Here is a 21,178-nt window from a genome sequence, read left to right as displayed (position 1 = left end):
GGTAACCCAAAATGTTATTGTATTCCATATCTATCTGTGTCCAAGAACTGTTACTGTTTAAGGCCCAGTGGCTCGGCCAGAACCAGAATTGTGGGGCAGCCGGGCAATGCCGGTCCCTTTAAAAGGTCAGGGCACCCAAGCTGACTTCCTCCTTTGCCTGGTGGCTTTTGAAGCCAGAGGCTCTGTCTCAGAGGGGGTTGTTTCAGGCGGGCTTCTGGGTTTGCAACAGTAGCAACTCAGAAAAACTGCATTTTGCAATGAGAAACTGTTTCAGAGTGAATTTTGCAAACCCTATTGACAGTGCAAAGCTTGAGCCAGTCCCTGGGGCCAGGCCACCCTGTGTCGGTCCCGACAGACCAGTTCTTCTCCCCCCAACACACCCCTAGCGTGTATGACAGCAGCACCAACACCGGTGCAGTCCAGCAGGTGGCAGGAGGAAGCAGCGAGAGGCAGAGCTTACCCCACATGCGCAGGCAATTCTTCATCTGCCAGTAGAACTGCTCTGTAAGGTCCTATCTTCCCGGGAGGGTGTTGTTTTATTTGTCCACCATCTTTTTCCCTTTGTCTCCCGGACCATGCGGTGGACTGCAGCCCACCATCTTGAGGGAGACAGCTGATGCCATTTTCCTGATGCTGTTTTGCTTGCTAGTAAACTGTTATGTTTTCCCTCATATCTACTTGCATTTTGTTTTTCCTTATTAGTGGAAAATTATTGGTTTCAACTTGAAACTAAGGGGAGGTACCTCATTTTATTGTCCAGCTCTTTAAATTATCTTAAACCAAGACGCATAGTTAACACTATAGCTTAACACTGCAAGATGGAACCTGGGCAGAATGGGGGAAGACTACAGAGCCCTGGGGGTGCAAGCAAAAGGTATTGGTGCCCAAGTTATCTTTTCCTCCATTTTAGGATTACAGCCAGAAATAGATGTAGAAGTAAAATCAACTTCTAGCCTTGTGGTTGGTGGCGTTGTGAAAAACAGAGTTCACTCTTTGGAATTTTTAAAAGTTTAATAAAGTATAAAAGAAGGACAAATAAGTAATCCAGCACTGGGGTGCTTTTGGCGAACGGCCAAAGAGCACAGAGGTAGCTTAAAAATCATGTTCTCTATATATAGAGAATATAGCAAATATTATATGGCCATTTTTAACACCCTTGTGAAGGTTTTGACTTTTATGATGGGACACTCTTCAATGACTATAGCCTATTTGGGAGGAATGGGATCCATCTGTCTAGCTGCCTCCCAAGATGAGAACCAGACGACCAACCACCTCCAATGTATGTATACCAATGCATGTAGCCTGGGGAACAAACAGGAGGAACTGGAGCTCTGCATCCCGTTAGAAAGTTACAATATCATAAGAATAATTGAAACATGGTGGGACGACTCACATGACTGGAGGGTCACAATGGATGGGTATAGGCTGTTTCATAAAACAGGCAGGGAAGTAGAGGAGGAGTCTTGCTCAATATCAGGGAGAACCTTGAATGTATAAAAGTAAACTACATCTGTGGAAGACTTATGGAATGCCTCTGAGTCAAGATGAGAAGAGTTGTTTCTGTAGGGGGATCTTACACTAGACATCTACTACTGACCTCCAAACCAAGATTCTAAGACCAACAGAGCAATATTTGGGTCACTTCAGCAAGCTTTGGCCCAACAGAACCTGTTTTTTATGGATGATTTCAGCTATCCTGACATTTCTTGGAAAAACAATACAGCAACTCACATGCCATCTGATGTATGGGTCTCCTTGAGCCAGATCTTATAAGCTCTTAGAGATCTACATCACACCCGAGATAGCTCAGTCACCTCAGATGGCATAAAATCAGCAGGATGGCTTCTGTGGTAGTGTTGGAAACACAAGAGTTTTAATAAAAGGCAAAATAACAAAGCTCTTTACAGAGAAAAACCGAGCCGGGACAAGATACTTTTGCTCCTGGTAAAAGACCTCACAAAAGCAATCAGTTCCTTTGTTGTCTTCTTTTTCTAGTTAATTGCTTAGGCGGGACTTTTTGGCTTCTGTCCAATTAGCTATCCTTAAGTTTGAAGTGACGTCCCCAAGGTCCTATGAGATGTCTTTTTACCTAATTGAGGAGAGAAACTTCTGGGAGACAAAGGATAATTTTGCTACTCCGTCAACAGGGGGCACATTCCTACAGCCATGCATCAAATTCCTGGAATGCATAAAGAACTGCTTCCTCATAGAAATGTTAGATGTGCCAACCAGGAATGAAGTGATAGCCTTGGCTGTAGTGATCACAGTATTATGGAGTTTGGGATCCAGCTGAGCATGCTGAAAGTTAGTACTAAGACAAAGGTTTTAGATTTTAGAAAAGCAGTCTTCAGCTCACTCAGAGCTCATTTGGGAGGGATTCTGTGGGAAGCTTCCATGGAGGATAAAGGAGCCAGCAAGTGCTCAGAGTTTTTCAGGAACGGTCTCCTGGAAGCACAAAGACAGTTAATCCCCTGTAAAGGTAAGGGAAGTAGGTGGAGCAAGAGACTCTCTTAGCTTAACTGTAAGCTTCTGAGTCTGCTCAAAACCAAAAGTGAAGGATACCAGAGATGGAAAAGCAGGCACATACACACTGAGAATTACAAGAGCATTGCCAGGGTGAGTAGAGATGCAGTTAGAATTAAAATCAGCCAGATATGTCAAAAAAACACAAGAAAGGGTTCTTCAGGTACATAACCAACAAGCAGAAACAGATGGAAAATATTGGTCCACTGTTAAAGAGATGTGAATTAATCACCAACAATTAAGAAAAAGCAGAGGTTCTCAAAACTTTCTTAATCTCTGTCTTTACTAGCACTGTGCTGCTCCAGGACTTGGTAAAAGAAGTCCAGGCTGATGCAAACACAGACCCACCATCAGTGAAGGAAGAGTTGGTGTGTGAACTATTACAGGAACTTGGTTGTGGATGCCATGGGACAGGGAGAGAGAAACAGCAAGTGTTTCTCACAGCAGCTTGTGAGAAATTTTAGGGAGCTGGAAAGATGTGATAACCGTTGACTATAAACAATTTGCAGGTGCTGTTTTTCTACTTTATTTTTCTGTTCCTCTCAAGGACAGTGCGTGAGAAAGATTTTTCTGTTAGTTAGCCAATAGAAGAGAATCTATCGTACCACTCTATAAAAACTGCACAGTTCTTTTGAATAAAGTCCTTCCTCGCCTTTGCTACTATCCTGCCTCTCGCCTGTTCCTGCCCCGACCCCAGCGCACTGTCGGAACTCAGGACATCCCTCTGGGAGTCTGGAGTTTCCTGGGACCCTTGCCAGGGGGCTCGGAGACCCTGGCACACAGCCCAGAACACCAGTGGGTTCGATTAGGAACCACGGAGCAAATTGTCACCTTCATAGAAAGAGATAAAAGCCACAATAGTGTAAATAGTGTAATAATAAAATAATTACAGAGTGTAAATGTAGGTTTTAGGATTTTTGGTATAGGGGTTTCTGGGGACAAAATGGAGGGATTTGGGCTTGTCTGGCCTTTCTTTTTCTTCTTCTCTACCCCCATCTTGACTGGTGATGTTGGCACTTTTAGATTGGTCTAGAGTAGAAACCCACAGTCTAATATAGATGATAGGTATTGGAAAATAACTGTAAACATTGTACACGTAGTTTGTAGTATATAAAGATAACACCTCCCTGGGGGTGGGCGGAGTGCCTCTGACTGTCCTGCCGAACAGATCTCGGATCTCGGCTGGACAGGGAGAAAGAATTTTATAGATAAGATGCAATAAACAACCTTGAGACTGAAGAAATGAAGAGCTCTGACTCCTTCAAGCGACGGGCTGAAAAAAGAAACTTTCGAACTTTTCTCGGGGTCACTCTGACCAGCTAGAGAGAGAGACCCCGACAGAGCACAAGTGACACTTGGTCCCTGCAAATCAATGAGCTCTGAAAATATCCACCCAAGGGTGTTAAAGATGTCTGATGCCATTGTGGGGCCACTCTTCATGATGTTTGAGAACTCATGGAGATCAGGGGATGTGTCATAAAACTAGAAGAAGGCTAATTTTTACGGTTTGGGGGTTTTCAGGGTCTGTCTGACCCCGGCTGCCGCAGGTGTCCAGATAGGGAAGTCCAGCTAAGCACAACCCGTCCAGGTCCCTCAGGCAGGCTCCCAGCTGCAGGCAATCTTAGCAAGCAGCTCAGCTCTTAAGTAAGATCAGCTCTTGGGTGAATTCAGCTCTTTAGTGATTTCAGCTCTTTGCTTACTAAGTGCCTCGGCAGACACAGAGATGAGAGAGTAGAAGAGCTGTATGAGGTTCCACAAATGTGTCTTTATTGGCAGCTTCTGCAAAGGGTGACAGTGACAGCTCTTCTGCTGAACAGAGCAGAAGTGGGTGTTTATATAGGGTATAGGGGTTTTGGGAAACAGTCCAATATAAGGGTAGAGGCGAATATGACCTATGGCCTTACAGAGAGATGACAAGGGTCCGAAGAGGGAAGAGGGGCTTCTTTGGTCCAGTCATCATGACTAGGCATTTCTTATCTTAGGCAACTGACCGCCAGGGAGACCTTGCAGGCCCTGTGGCTGCTACAGGTAATGTCACCCTCATCTACAAGAAGGGCTTAAAGGAGGATCTAGGAAATTATAGGCCCATCAGTCTTACTTCAGTCCCTGGAACAAATCCTGTTTGACAAACCTGATCATCTTCTACGACAAAGTAACCTGCTTGGTTGATATGGGATGAGCAATGGATGCCACCTATCTGGATTTCTCCAAGACTTTTTATACAGTTTCACATAGACTCTTTTTAGAGAAATTGATGCATTATGGTCTAGACAAATTGTTTGTATGGTGGATGGGGGACTGGCTGACAGACAACACCCAGAGGGTTGTGGCAAATAGTTCCTTTTCAAATTGGCAACCTGTCACAAGTGGGGTGCATCAGGAATGGATATTGGGCCCAATGCTGTTTAATATCTTCATAAGTGATTTGAATAATTATGGGATCAAGTGTTTGCCAATGATACCAAACTGAGTGGGGAAGTAGGCACCTCATAAGGGAGAGCCACCCTGTAGGAAGACCTGGATAGGCTGAAAGAGTGGACTGACAAGAACCTTATGAAGTTCAACAAGGACAAGTGTAAGGTCTTGCATGGGGGAAAACATAATCCAGGAGTGCAGCACAGGCTGGGATCTACCTAGCTGGAGAGCAGCTCTATGGAAAAGGACCTAAGGATCCTGGTGGACTAAAAGCTCAATATGAGTGAACAGTGTGCTGCTGTGGCAGAGAAAGTCAACAGAATTCTGGCTTGAATCAACCAGTAGAGATGACGAAGTCATTATCCCAGTCTTCTGAGTACCATGCCAGGAATACTGTGTCCAGTTTTGGTCCCTGCTACACAAAAGATGTGGACAAGACAGAGAGAGTCCACAAAAGGGACAAAAAGATGATCAAATGAGTGGGAAATCTGCCATATGAGGAAAGGCTGAGAACTGGGTTGGTTCAGCCCTGAGAAGGCTTAGGGGACACCTTATTACCATGTTCCAGTATTTAAAGGGTGGCTACAAAGAAGATGGAGACTCTTTTTACAAAGAGTCACATGTAAAAGACAAGGGGTAATGGATACAAGTTACTCCTGGAGAGATTCTGATTGGACACAAGAAGAAATTTGTACACAGTAAGAACATTCAGCTCTTGGAAGAATTTCCCCCGGGAAGTGGTGGATTCTCCAACATTGGATACTTTTACAATTTAGCTGGGCAGGGTGCTGGGCCATCTGGTCTAGACCTTGCTTTTTCCAAGAAAAGTTGGACCAGAAGATCCTTGACATACCTAGTATTATACAATTCTATGAAATCTGAAACACATCTCCTATGTTTCTCATCTGCCATATGTGACTGAAGTACAAAGTAGATATTGCTTTGCAAGTCAGATTCTGAGGAAGAAAAAAATGCATTCTCTTTTGAGGAAGAAAAAAATATGCATTCTTTTCTTCAGTCTTTTATAGAATGGGCCATTTTCTCTGTTAGACGCTGAGATCTCCTGTACTCTAGACATAATCTCAAAACCATAGCTGCACCGGGAACATACTGCTGGGAATAATTAACAGACCATGCAAATTCCTGATAAGTATCTTCCTGGATTATCTTCCCAGAGCAATGTTGCCCACCATGACTTCCTCACTCTAATCAGCTATCTCTTTTCTTCCCTAGCTCAATGAAAATACATACTACAGGAATTTTATAGGATCATGTCATGAGGCAAGCTCTACACATTTTCATCTTTAAAAGAGCCTTCCCTCCACCACCCTACTCCTCAAACTAAGAAAATTATTGAATTGCAGCAAGGCCTCTAAATTTGAAATCGTGTATGTTCATTCTTATTTTAAAGTTTTGTGCAGTACGTAGTACATGCAGTATAAATGCAAAAGAGATTCTCTCTTTGTCTTGAAGAATGAAAGATCACCATTTCTTGAGAGACAAACATAATCCTAGTTTTGTACTTCAAGACTGATTGTCATATGAAAAAGGGAGATTTCCCCAACCCTTAGTGTTGGGAGATTTACTTGATCATTAAAATTTAGTGTCTGTCTATTGTATTTGCTGGGACCCCCATGGAAGGGAGGAAGGAGTGATGAATCTGACTCCATTTTCTCTGAAGGCTAATTTATTATTTTATGATACTAAATTGTATAAAAGAATGCTATACTAAACCGTACTAATGAATACAGAAAGGATACTTCCAGAATGCTAAAAAGATAATGAAAACTCGTGACTGATTGGCCATTGGGTCAAAACACTCACACTAAAAACCCAATGAAACAGTCACCTGTGGTAAACAATCTCCAAACACATTCCACATGAGCAAAACAGAGGAGAAGCAAATGAGATAAAATTGTTTTCCTTTTTCTCTGAGGCTTCTCAGCTTCCCAGGAGAAAAATCCTGGGCAAAGGGATTTTTCAGAAAATGTGAATGTGACATCTGTCAGTGCCCCAGGAAAGCCGAGACCCTTGTGCCTGACCAGTCTGTCAGCATCCCCTTATGGGGACCCTTCACTGAGCAGTCCTGCTGGATTGGAGGGCAGTTCAACTGATTTATTCAGGGAAATATGCCAACAGGATAAGGGAGACCCCTTAGCATGTCTTCCCAATTTATGACCCTTCAGTGGGCCTTCCATTGTATTCAAGTATATTCCCTGCTGCCGGTGATTGCCAGCGCCCATGAAGGACTCACACTAACAGTTCACAGAATAACACTCTTTATTAATATAAAATTGTGACAGGTTAAGGTTCAAGGATTGCCAGTGATAGTTTCTAACTGCAAAAACATATTCAAAGCAACATACAGACAAGCTCAAATCCCCAGTAAAAGTATTCAGTGCACATAGAATATGGTTCTTACCCAACAGGCATCCTTATGGGAGAAAACACAGGTTCAGCCCATTGACTGATCCCAGCAGTTATGATGGAGTCTTCCTTAACTTCCCCCCCATTCTTGACTTACTTTTATGCTATTTCTTTGTGTTTAGGTGGAGCTTGAGTGACTCTAGTCATGCATACCTTTGTTACTGATTGGTGTAAAATTCTCACACTTCACTTTTAAAGATACAGTCAAAAAAATATAGAGCACATTTCCAGTGAGGAGTGGTTGTACCTTGGAGGTGGGTAACTTTGTGATGGAGGTGCGTTCTAACATTATAAGTAGGCTATAATTGACCAAGTTCATCTGAGGAGAACGATTTTACCACAGTTGTTGGCTTGGCAGCAAGACATCTTCTGTCTCCCTTGGTTGACAAGTGCCATGTGGTTTATCAGCTGCAAAGTATAATTGAGTTCCCCTCACTGCAAGGATTTCAATGGAGCCTGGCTGCAGTGTTTCCACTCCAGCCTCTGTTCCATCACCCTTAGCAGGTGCTATGGTTGCAGATTGTGGGTATGGGGAATTATTGTGGAATGGGTCTTGAGCATGTCAACCACATTCCACCAAGGGAGCAGCAACTGTATATTACCCTATAATTTCTGTACTACCTTCTGTTAGGATGTGAATATAGCTTCTCAGTTTCCTCTAATATTACACCCAGCCATCTTTCCACACTGATCCAGAAAATGCTACTTATAATGTGCCTCTGCTAAGTGACACCTTGTGGCTTGAAGATGTCATCTTACTTTGCTTTCTTTAGTCATATTTGTTGTTCTGAAAGATGATTGTATACTTCCTGTTTTCATGTGTCTGTTTAAAGCCCACAATGCATTTCTTCCATGTACTTGTTCAGTCTCCTGTTGAACCTATGTGAATGTCTTGCATATACGGTATCCTTTGAGAAGAGGAGAGTGTCCAAAGGAGGGCAACAAAGATGGTGAAGGGTCTTGAGGGGAAGCCTTAGGAGGAACAGCTGAGGCTGCTTGGTCTGTTCAGCCTGGAGAAGAAGAGACTGAGGAAAGATCTAACTGCACTCTATGACTTCCTCATGAGGGGAAGAGGAGGGGCAGACACTGATCTCTTCTCTGTGGTGCTTAGTGACAGGACCCAAGGAAATGGCTTGAAGTTGTGTCAGGAGAGGTTTAGGTTAGATATTAAAGGTTCTTCACCCAGAGGAGTGTTGGGCACTGGAACAGGCACCCCAGGGAGGTGGTCACAGCATCAAGTGTGACAGAGTTCAAGAAGCATTTGGGCAATGCTCTCAAGCACATGGTGTGTGACTCTTGGGGATGATCCTGTGCACAGCCAGGATTTGGAGTCGATGACCCTTGTGGGTCCCTTCCAACTCAGCATATTCTGTGATTCTGTGAGATTGCATAAAGAGTCACCTACCTTTGTTTTGAATGTTTGTCCCACTAATTGCCTTTATTGGACTGTATTCTTATATTGGAAAAGGCAATGAAGAGTTGATCTCTATCCATGTTTCCCATGCCACTCAGGATTCTTAGGTCCTTACCCCATTCCTCCTCCAAACTGTCTCTTTTTCAGGCTGATGAGTTCTGGCCTACTTCAACTTTGTTCATATGGAAAAAAAGCACAGTGTTTAACAGGTCAGGCTAGTATGAAAAGGCACGTGAGTTTCTGTAGGTGATAGCACTGAAACTTAGCACCTACCTAATGCCATATCCTGCCACATCTGACCTTTTTGACTGGACAGCCACTTAGAGTTACCTGGAAACATTTTCAATAAAAATATAGAACTCATACTTCTGACTTTGCAGGATGCCTTCCCCACTCCATGCCATAAATTCATGCAAACTACAATCAGCATTAGAAAATTGATTATATATTAAATATTCATAACCTCCATATGATTTCAACCTCCTTTGCTCTTATCCCTTTCCCCAAAATGCTCCTTCTACTTTATATATTTTTGTCTGCCATTTTTTACTCCAATATTGCACCTTTTTGGTCAGCGGAAAGACACCTCTGTGTAATACATTTTTACTATGAAGCAAGCTAAAGCATTCAATTATGGCCCTAAATCATTAACACAATTAAAATACTCTGGGTGTTGGGTTTAGAATTGTGTGCTCAATATAGCACTAAAAATCAATTGATTTCCAAGTCTACCAGAGGTATATATATATATATAGAAATACAGTAAATTCTAGCCATTTTTCTTGATGCACTGTTTCAATTCAAACCAACAATTAAAATTATTGCTTCATTTATTGGACTACATTTAAAAGTGAGGGTTTATTTTTCATTTGCATTGCATGAGGTCTTCTGTGTTGATTTCAGGTTGCCTTCTCTTTTAGAAATTGTATCCTTCCAAGACAAATGGCTAGCACATTCTGTCGTCTCCTGGCTGGCCATGCAACTGCTGCATCCTTTGCAGCAGCAGGTACAGGGATCCTAACTGCTGGGTACCTCTTCAATAAGCAAAATGTTAAAGCTACTGTTCAAGAAAAACGAAAACTCTTCCCTCCAAGGTAAGCTCTTTGGGTTTACTAGTCACCTGAGCATAGGGCCCAGCTAACTGAACTAGGCATAGCGTTTAACTCTTTGGGGAAGGAGGATCTCCATTAAAGCTGCAGAGCACCTATTCCCTCACTCAAACACACCATCTATTTGTCTGCATATGGATTGTTAACTGTCAACATAAAACCCAGCATCCTTTATTAATAACCCCAGTTTTAGATAGCACTGACAATGGCCTTCAAGGACAGAAAATAGGGATGTTAGATCATATCAACATGCTTACAAAATCATTGCCAAACAATTACAAGCCTGAAAAATGGTTCAATTTTTTGGCAAAGCACCAAATCAGTCCTTATTTTATCTTGTCAGCTCTTGAATGCTTTCAGTGTCTATTGGACTGTCTGGTTGCATAGATTCTATTAGGAAGCATAAAAGTATTTTAATTATACAAGTTGTAAAGAAATATCTTCTATAACTACTGTACTTGAAATATTCCTAATCCTGTTTAAAACCTAGTTGGTTGATATTTAGAAACTAACTACAAATATGTATGCTGACTTTGCTGGCCATATTTGTGAAAAGACAAAACACCCCAAAAAAGGACCAGGCTTTGACAGATTTTTTTTTCCCATGGCAAATAGCATCTTAGTTCAAATAAACTCTCATAAAAGTAATGGGGTTGTGCATAAAGCAAAGTGCTATCAAAACAAGGTAAATGTGTTCTGACTCACAAAAATGCTTTCTAAAAGTATATAATCTTCATTTTCTCTGCTTTATTATATTGTACAGCTTTTGGTAAATAAACCATTAAGACAACCCCAAATATTGTTAAATAGATTCCTAGCTGAAATAGATCAGACAGTTACACTGATGTCCACAAAGCTGCAAGAATATCTCAGTTCAGAATGAGAGCTCTTATTGAGTTAAACATAATTAAATTCCTACTTGAACAAAACAATGTTAGAGGGCTTTTAATTCTCAGTAAGTATCTTAGCAGAGATTTGATAGGCTTTAATACACTTTCAAGGATTCATTTGTCTGGTTGCTCCAAGTAACAGAAAACTGCTATTGTCTGTTAGTGGGGTTGCCCAGCAGTGCAGTGTGGAGTACTTTGTGTGACTTCAATATACCTCCCTTCCTATATTTCAGTGCAATGTATTGTGATGGGTTATCTTGGTCTGGCTGCCATACACCCACACAGCCACTCTCTTACTCCCCCTCGTTAGCAAGACAGGAGGAGAAAATAAGTTTAAAAACCTTGTGGGTAGAGATAAAGACAAAGAGATTGGTGGCCAATTATCATCACAGGCAAAACAGACTTGACTCGGAGAAGAATAATTTTAAAACTTGCCAATTAGTTGTAACAGAGTATGATATTGAGAAATAAAAACAAAACTAAATTCATATGTCCCCCCCACTCCCCTTCTTCCCAGGCTTGACTTCACTCCTAACTCTTCTACCTCCTCCTCCCCAAGCGGCATAGGCAGGGATGAGGAATGGGGGTTCTGATCAGCTCATAACACTTTGTCTCTGCCACTCCCTCCTCCTCACCCTGTTCCCCTGATCCAGAGTGGGTTTCCTCCCACGGGGTACAGTCCTTCATGAATGTGTTGGTTTTGCATGGCCTGTTTTTTGGTAGCAGAGGGGCCACAGAGGCAGTTTCTGTGAGAACCTGCTAGAAGCTTCCACCATGTCCGGCAGAGTCAATCCCTGATGGCTCTGAAGATGGACATGCCGCTGGCCATACCTGGGCCAATTAGAGACGCTGGTAACGCCTCTGTAATAACATATTTAAGAAGAAATTCCAAACAAAGTGGGGGCACAGTCTTTTTCCTAGCCAGAGAACATGAGGAGGTGAGAACATGTGAGGGAAAACAACATGGTGACACCAAGGTCAGTGGAGAAGGAGAGGGAAAAGGTGCTCCAGGCACCAGAGCCGAGATTCCTCTGCAGGCCATGGTGATGACCATGGTGAAGCAGGCTGTCCCCCTGCAGCCCATGGGGATTCTGGGGATTCACAGGGGATGCAGAGATCCACTCAGAGCCCGGGGGGCAGGTGCCCAGGCCAGAGTGGGAGGATGCCTAGAGGAGGCTGTGATCCAGTGGGAGACCCAGTGGAGAGGGGAGGGGGGGGGGGGCTGCTTCCAAGCTGGAGCAGCCTGTCTTTGAAGGACTGCACCTCGTGGAAGAGTGATCCACACTGCAACAGTTTTGGGAGGACTATTTGTCCTTGGAGGGACTTACGTTGCAGCAGGTGCAGTAGGACTGCTGCTTGTGAGAGTGGACCCATGCTGGAGAAGTTTATGCAGAACTGTCTCCCATGGGAGGGACCCCACAACATAGCAGGGGAAGGACTCCTTTCCCTGAGCAGTGGAAGAAAACCTCGGGTGATGAACTGACCCAAACCCATACTCCTTGTCTCCTTGCGCTGTCGGTAGGAAGGGAGGTTGGGAGAAGAAAAGGTGTTCTTAAGGGCTTATTTTACTTCTCATTATCCTCCTCTGATTTTGTTAGCAATAAATTCACTTTGCACCTCCAAGCCGAGCCTGTTTTGCCCTTGGGGTGTTTTCTCCCAGTCCTTATCTCAACTCATGAACCCTTCATTAAATTTTTTTTCTCTCCTCTGCCCAGCTGTGGCAGGGGAGGCTGAGTGAGTGACTTTCTTAGGTGCCTGGCATTTGGCCAGTTTCAAACCATGACAGTGAACTTCAGTGTGAATCCCTCCGAAGAGCAAACTGCAGTTCTTTAAGAACTGCTCCTGCATGGGTCCTCTACAGACCACAGTTCCTGCCAGAAAACCTGCTCCTGCATGGTCTACTCTCCATGGGACACAGTTCCTGCTAGGAGCCTGCTGTATCATTGGCTCACCATGGGCTGCAGCTTCCCTCATGGCACATCATTCTCCTCTGGCATGGGATCCTTCATAGGCTGCAGGGGTTTAGCTTGCCTCACCATGGTCATCACCACAGGCTGCAGGGGAATCTCTACTGTGGCACCTGAAGCACCTCCTCTCCCTCCTTCTTCACTGACCTTGATGTCTGAAGGGTTGTTTTTCTCACATTTTTTCTTACTTTTCTCTCTCACAACTACTATGCAGTGTCTTTTACCCTTTCTTAAATATATTATCACAGAAACGCCACCAGCTTCACTGATTGGCACAGCCTTGGCCAGTGGTGGGGTCCATTTTGGAGCCCACTGAAACTGTCTCTGAGCATGGAGGCAGCTCTTGATTTCTTTTCATAGAAGCCATTCCTGCAGCGCCTCCACTAGAAAAATCTTGCCACATAAACTGAATATATGTATAAACCAAGAACTAATTATATTTTTCAGCTATGCTGTGTATTCCATATTTCCCGATCGCTTAAGTAGTTTCTTAAACTAGCAAGGATTACTGTTTAAAGCTATCATATTAAGTGCTTATTATGTTTTTTTCTCTTCAGTGCAGACTATCCTGATCTCCGCAAACATAACAACTGCATGGCTGAATGCCTCACACCAGCAATTTATGCCAGGCTAAGGGACAAGATGACTCCCAATGGCTACACCCTAGACCAGTGTATCCAAACCGGGGTTGACAATCCTGGCCATCCTTTCATTAAAACTGTGGGCATGGTTGCAGGTGATGAAGAATCCTATGAGGTAAAGAATTTTCACAATACTATTGTATTTTTTTCAGTTTGTATGGTATATTTCACAAGACCTCATTATATGAACACATATTCTTAGTCAAATATGGACTTCTAAGAAAAATTATGCCCCAGAGAATATATATGTGGCAGATCATGTACATTTTCCCTACTCTTAATGAGGATTTGAATGCTATTCTACATTAGGAAAAGCAGCAAATATGAGGCATTGCTAAAGGAGCCCTCTCTACTGCAGTCCAAGTCAATAAAATAGGGTTGCTTGGGAGCAATCCTGTATTTGCCTCCAACAGCTGCTCTCTTTCCTAATACTAAACATAGTTTATGGAAAAACAGCAGGAGACATGAAAATAAAGGTAATATATAAATTACACTGTAAAACAACTGTGTCAGAACTGAAAAGAAAATGGCTTCTGTGAAGTGCTGGGCATCTTTAAGCCGTAACTAGTGGACCATGACAAAAGCCAAAGACAGTATTATTATATAAAAAAGAAGAAAATCCTTGTTTTTATTGACCTATGTGATCTGCTTCCTTCAGTCTACCATACAATAGTATATTATTATATAATCTCTTAAGAGTATCTCAAATGCTAGGCTGCTCAACATGGAAGAAGACATCTGGTATTCTGGGACTACCAGCTTCTGTGATTTGTTTTACTTATTTAGGCATAGTGACTGCCTTGAAAAGCTCTGCTAGAGTTATTGCTGCACAACAGAATGAAGGTGTGATTGTGATCAGTGTTGACATACCTGTGCTAAATGGTTCTAAGTAGCACCAGTAGTCAATGGCAGTGAAGACAGGTATTCTCAAATGACCTAAGAACAGGGCAGAAGCTGCCTGGAGACTGAACATGTATTTTAGTTGCTAATAAATCCTGAAATTTTATCTGGTTGCCATCACATATAGTAACTAGAATAAGCTTGCAACTAAAGTAAGGTACAATTTTTGTTGTGAAGGTGAGCAACCACTATAGAGCACTGTTTAGGTCAAAATGACTGAAATCCACCACCAATAATCTCCCAATTTATTGTTAGGAGACAGAGGGTGAAATTCCATGTTCTGCTTCTAAGATGTACAGGAGAAACTCAGAGCAATTGCAAAACTCATGGCAAACTACTGGCAGTTACCATCTGCTACATAAACAATAGATCTATTGAAAATTGATTTTGAGAGGTAATTTTTTCGGACACATTTTCAAAGATACAAACCACACAATTCCCTTTATATTTACCCCAGTCAGCACTTGCTGACATCCATGGCTATCATCCAGGAGCCTGTACCAGGGATTTCCCTTGGGACTGAAGTTAGTGCAATAAAGTGTTTCTATGATAGTGAAGACTTTTTGTAGATTCTCTTGACTCCATAGGTATTTGCTGAGATTTTTGATCCTGTCATTAAAGTGAGACATAATGGCTATGATCCATGCACAATGAAGCATCACACAGACCTGGATGCATCTAAGGTAGGATTTCAATAAAATAATGAGGAAATCAAAATTCAATGCTGCTGCTTAAAATGATGATATTGTTTGTAATAGTACATTTTTCCCCTAATCAAACTCCAATGAAATTGAGGAAACTGGTTAAAGAAACTGTAATGACACAAATTACTGAAATGGCACATCCCACAGGGAGTATGTCTGAATGAAGTGAGCTCTGTTTCTGTCCTTTCTTATTGCAAGCCTGTTAGTTTACAGCTTAGATTTGCTGGGGTTTTCAGCATCTGACAAGCTAGCATCTACATGGCCTTTCTTTCTCTTCCTTATTTTTTTCTTCTAATTTCCTCTCTTTACTGGACCACTTTCACCTGACTGCTTGTCATGGTTTAAGCCTGGCGCAATGCCAGTGCCCCTATGAAAATACTCTTTCCCTGGTATCTGCTGGGAGATGGGATCAGAGACAGAGCAGAGCAGGTTCCAGCTGAAGAATGAAAGGAAAAGAAACTTTATTAACCTAGAACTATGAGAGAAACACAGAGAACACAGGATGAAAACCTTCCAAATTTCCTCCTCCTCCCCCCACCAGATTCCCAACACATCACAGTAAAACAAAACCTTGGATTTTCAATTCAGTTACCACCCCTTAGATCACCCACTCTCAGTCCATCACCACCCTTCAGATAATCAATTCTCAATTCCTCGAGAAGAGAGGAGTCCCTCTTGCACCACAGACTTCCCCAGGAAACAGTCGAAACCTCTCGTGTTTTTGTGTCACATGTGGCACCGCCCGGAGAACATTTGCCATCGTGACCTCTTCTTTCCATGTCCAGTGCTCTCACCACTGCACGTGGACCAGAGCTGCTTCTAGGGCATTTCCCTTTAAGGATGCTTTGTCCAGTTCCAAAAGGAGCACAGTCTCTCTCCTTTGGGACACCTGTCCCCCCCAAATTTCACCCCCTGGGGCTGAGGGGTCTCCTGAACAGAGATCATCTTCTTCTTCTTCTCTGAAGACGGAGGGCACCACCACCACCCTCCTCACCCGTCGTCTCTGTTCAGGCACTCCTTCACATCACCGCACTCTCCTGGCTCTGAGCCATTGCCTCCCCCAAGATGCAGTCTCTGTGTCACAGGAACACAAGTAGTTCTGCCCATGGCTATACAAGAAAAGTCCAGCCAAAGGCCACTCCATCATATCCTCCCACCTAGGGTTCTTCTCAGCTTCTCTCAACATTGTTCACTTGCCCGTTTCCTGCTATCCCAAACTCTATCTCATCAACTCCAGGAGGAATCAGCATTTGCAAGGTTTCCATCATCCCAAGAAGGGTTAAAAGTCCCAGGCTCTGCCGGTCTATGAACTCCCACGGCTGGCTGCCTGCTGGGCACTCCCCCCTTCTCCTTCATGCCGGCCGTGCTATGACAGGCACAGGTTCTCTCCCTTGGGGGGGGGAGGGGGCGAAATGGGGGATGGCTGCCCGAAGCCCTCGCAGTGCTTCTCCACCCTTCGGCCCAGGCCTGGCCTACCTCCTCCGGCCACATGGCCCCCCTCCCCCGCCCAGCTCGGAGCTGGGCAGGGGAAGGTCTGTTCTCTTTCACGAACCGGAACCCAAGAGAGTTTCCCCTGGGAGTTCACAGCTTTTAACCCCCTGTGTTCTCAGTGGTGTATCCATGCCCTCAGTGGACAAACCAGGTGCCAATATTAAAATCTGAACACCTATTGGTTTGACCACACCATCACAAAAAACTCATTTCCTCTCAAACCACGACACTGCTTCATTCAATTACACCCTGACATTATGCAGAAGTGTCAGTGGTACAAGACTATGCAAAAGGAGCAAGCTAGGAGCCAGGAGTGATAGTAAGACAGGCAAAACAGCAGATCCACCAAAGGCACATTTCCACAGTACCCAAGCAAGTAGAGAACAGGTGAACAGGTCTAGTTACAGTAAACAGGTTTGATGCCTAGAGAGGCTGACCTAGAACAGAGACTAGACAGAGTTAGAAGAATAAAGTAGGTATTTATTAAAAGGCCTTATAGGATACACCTTGGGCAGTACAAGAGTCTGGCCAGGGCTACACCCAAGATGGACCCAAGATGGACGACAGTCATGAGTTTTCACACTTTTATAAGTTTTTGTCCATTTACATATCGGGGTTAATTGTCCAATTACAGCTTCAGGTTATGAAGTCCCATCCTCCTGGTTGCTTTCTTCAATTTGCCGCTGTTTATGCTTTTGCGCCTGAGGCTGTCCTTGGTTCTCAAGCTGGAAAAGGATTGTTTTGTTTAACTACCCCGTGAAGAGAACTTACTAACATTTAATATGAAGTTCAGAATAACACACTAAGGCAGTATAGAATCTGAAAAATATGAAAGCTCAAACTTAAGGCATCAGGTTCAGCCAACAGGCCAGTGACTGACAGAAAACCCCATAGTGACAAGGCAAGTCTGAGGTCAGGTCAGCGAGACAGGGTCAGGATAAACAAGGTATAAGACCAGGCACAGGCATACTTACAAAGTAGCTCAGACAAGGACTGAAAGGTGCCTTAAATTAAATGCAGCTCAAACCAAGGTGTAAAGACTGCAGATGAAACTTCTCAGAAATCTTTTTCAGACAGCTAGTTTCAAAGTTGTTGGATCCATGGTTACACAACTGTGCAATATCAGAGCTGGATAAAACTCAGTGGAGAGAGGGTGAAAGAGGTTTGAAGAGATCCTTGGTGCCCTCGTGGACCTAACAGCAAACTAGTTGCATTCTTACCTTGTTCTTAACAGAGGTATTGATCCCAGCTGGTACAAAACATTTGGGGCTTTGCCTAATGGCACTGTGAGCCTGTTCATGAGCTAAAGTTAACCATGTATTTAAGGATCAGAGTGAAAACATTCCCCTTCTCTTGCACACACAGAGTCAAGTCTTAGCCATTGCTTAGTATTTCCTTCATAGTACAATAACGGCATTGATTAGAATCATCTTAGACTTTCTTCTTTCAAAAGAACTTCCACACCCAGCCACATTTTCATGTTCATATCCATGTTTCCAAAAGCCATTCAGATCTTTTCATATTCCATGCCGGAGCTAAGAAAAATCAGCTGGTTACTTTGCCACATTCAGTCAGCAAAAGAACTTTGAAGTTTCTTAAAAAACCCTTAGTATTTGAAACAGAGAGTTTCCTAATGTTCTGTGATATTTAGAAGAGGTCATGATTCCTGGGCAGAAAGGTGACCCATTCTTTATGATGGGATTTTTAAATGGTGCTGTACAAAATGGGTGACTGTAAGTAAATTAAAAACATTTTTCCTTCAGATCACCCATGGTCAATTTGATGAGCGATATGTTCTCTCATCACGAGTACGTACTGGTCGTAGCATCCGGGGTCTCAGCCTTCCTCCAGCTTGTACCAGGGCAGAGAGAAGAGAAGTGGAAAATGTTGTAGTCACTGCTCTAGCTGGGCTGAAAGGAGACCTTTCCGGAAAGTACTATAGCTTGACAAATATGTCTGAGAAGGATCAGCAGCAGCTTATTGATGTAAGTATAACTCCATGTTACATGTCTGGCTTTTGCACGTGTCCTCCTTTACTAAATGAGATGTCTTTCATGTCTATTTTTTCTTGTGTATGGGGGTAACTGAACCAACCAGCACAGGTTGGTTCTCTGGTTAAGTGGCAGTGTCTGTCACAGGGGTTGGAGTAAGCACAGGACCTGTCACCAGGGCTCAAGTAGCCACAATGTCTATCATTTGGGTTGTAGAAGCCTCAGTGCCTGTCGTTTTGTCATCAGATCCAGAGACCTCTTCCCCCTGAGGGTACTGAGTAGTGTAGAACAGGGTTCTGTAGGCATTAGCCAGGCCCCAACAGGTTGCAGTGATTTGTATCTCTCTGGAATTGCCAGGGTGACAGGATACTTCTTCCTAATATTTTACTAGTTTTTCAGGATTCTACGCATTTTCAGGGGTTCCAAAATGTTGACGGCAGTCCCTGTCCTGGGTACTTGCCCATATTCTCACACACCCTGCCATTCATAACTATCCATCCTTGAGATAGATGCCTGGGTGATGTTCTTAAATAACTGTATAACCTTAAACAAGACCTGAACCATATTCAGCAACATGCTGGCTCCTAGCACAAGGATCAAGTTGGTTTCAAGGGTGTGCAAAGGGTATTCAAAATCTAAAGTTCTCAAATGCTACTGTAATGGAAGGAAGGAAGGAAGAAGGAAGGAAGGAAGGAAGGAAGGAAGGAAGGAAGGAAGGAAGGAAGGAAGGAAGAAGGAAGGAAGGAAGGAAGGAAGGAAGGAAGGAAGGAAGGAAGGAAGGAAGGCAGGAAGGAAGGAAGGAAGGAAGGAAGGAAGGGAAGGAAGGAAGGAAGGAATCCCCCCCATAGGTTGGCTCTCTGGGAGAGAAAATAAAAGATGTAATTATTGATAGTTCCCAGTAGATAGCTGTTTTGATGGTGGGCAGAGTCAGTACCAAAGACAGACACCAACTTAAGGATTAGTGCAATTTACTATAATACAAAACTGCAAAGAATTACAAAAGGATAAGCTAAGCAATCCAGCTAATCATTGCTACAAAAGAATGCCTATAGTAATTAAGAAAGATACATCACCAGTTACCTCAATACTTTACCACTTCATCCAGATCTGCACAAAAGCTGGGGGAAGACACTGTCACAGCAAAGGACTGAAGGACCACTCCTGGTAACTGGGAAATCTTACAGGTGCACCCACCTACAGGCAAAGAGGCTTCCAACTTCACTGTGAGAGTAGCCCAGCTTCTATGTTGTTAAATAAACAAGATACTATTATTTCTAGTATGGAAACATCTGGTTTCATTCTCCTATTGGGTTTCTCCCAAAGCCTGGCCAGGCCTCAAGGAGGAACCAAGGGAGTTGTCTTTGTTCCTACACCCCCAGACAAGGCCAGATATGGTCTTGTCTAGTTTCTAAATACGGAAACGTAAATAGATGTTTTGCCAATGAATGAATGCATATATCATATTGCTAATAATACTATTTTAATGAGTGGATACATATAATATTTGGTTGAAAGGTTCATCTAGAGGTCAATTTTGATCTAGACAAGTCTGTCGTGGTTTAACCCCAGCTGGCAAGTAAGTACCATGAAGCCACTCCTCAGCTGCTCCAACTCCCCTCAGTTTATATAATGAGCATTATATTCTATGGTATGGAATATCCCTTTGGCTAGTTCAGGTCAGCTATCTGGGTCATGGTCCCTCCTAGCTTTTTGTGCACCTCCTCATTGGCAGACCATGGGAAACTGAGAAGTCCTTGAATTAGAGTAAGCACTGCTGAGCAACACCCAAAACATGAATGTGTTATCAACATTATTCTCATACTTTGTCAGGAAAGAATCAGGTTCACAAGCCACGCTATTTCATTTAATTGCATTGACTAACTTAATATTAAATGCATAAGACAGGGTTATACTGCTTCCCTTAATAAACTTCAATTTATTTTGTATCTTTCTGTTTCTCTGTTTTTATTTCTCTTCCTGGTCTCGTTTTTGTGTTTCCAGGATCATTTTCTCTTTGATAAGCCAGTGTCCCCTTTGCTAACATGTGCTGGGATGGCACGTGACTGGCCAGATGCCAGAGGAATCTGGTATGTTGTGTGATACGTAGAAGCTTGTGTCATGTTTTAAAAAATGTATTACAAGTCTCCTTGCTTCTCCTAACCCCACAGTCACTCTGCACTGGTACTCACAGCATGTTCAGTTTGTTTTTAAATGTTTTTGTAGTGTTTTAAATTATTAATTGAAGAAAAAATAAAGACCTTTATATTTTTATAGGCAAAGACACAGAAATGATGCAAGGATTGTTGAAGTCTTAAAAACCATAGATGAGCTTGATAACAGTCACTAAGGAATTAGGGCTTCTCCCACAATAAAGGTGGAAGGATCAATACCCCAGCTGAAGTGCATCTACACCAATTCCTGCAGCATGGGCAGCAAACAGGAGGAGCTGGAAGTCATTGCACAGCTGAAAAACTATGATATAATTGCAGTCATGAAAACATGGTGGGATGACTCAGAACTGGAGTGCTTCAATGAATGGCTATAAACTCTTCAGAAGGGATAGGCAAGGAAGGAGAGGCCATGGGGTAGCCATGTATGTTATAGGGAGTGTTTTGACTTTAGAGCTTGCCAATGGTGATGAAAGGATTGCATGTTTATAAGCAAGAATCAGGGAAAAGGCTAACAAGGCAGATATCCTTGTGGTCT

At 43.0% G+C, this 21,178-nt stretch overlaps 1 protein-coding gene across 2 annotated transcripts in view; it reads left to right on the top strand.

Moving 5' to 3' along the window:
* LOC103824904 (creatine kinase S-type, mitochondrial) overlaps positions 1-21,178 on the top strand; it is a 43,169-nt gene that overhangs the window by 10,538 nt on the left and 11,453 nt on the right. Inside the window, exons 2-6 of one of the 2 annotated variants that reach the window (XM_050986407.1) lie at positions 9,683-9,873; positions 13,303-13,501; positions 14,874-14,969; positions 18,245-18,466; positions 20,474-20,559. In XM_050986407.1, coding sequence (XP_050842364.1) covers positions 9,722-9,873; positions 13,303-13,501; positions 14,874-14,969; positions 18,245-18,466; positions 20,474-20,559 — 755 coding nt within the window. In that variant the 5' untranslated portion in view covers positions 9,683-9,721. The remainder of the gene's footprint in view (positions 1-9,682; positions 9,874-13,302; positions 13,502-14,873; positions 14,970-18,244; positions 18,467-20,473; positions 20,560-21,178) is intronic. The other variant, XM_009100208.4, reaches the window with a different exon arrangement.

This window comes from Serinus canaria, chromosome W (assembly GCF_022539315.1).
Source record: "Serinus canaria isolate serCan28SL12 chromosome W, serCan2020, whole genome shotgun sequence".
Taxonomy (NCBI): domain Eukaryota; kingdom Metazoa; phylum Chordata; class Aves; order Passeriformes; family Fringillidae; genus Serinus; species Serinus canaria.
The sequence above is the reverse complement of the archived record's forward strand: the minus strand, read 5'-3'. Positions and strand labels throughout refer to the sequence as shown.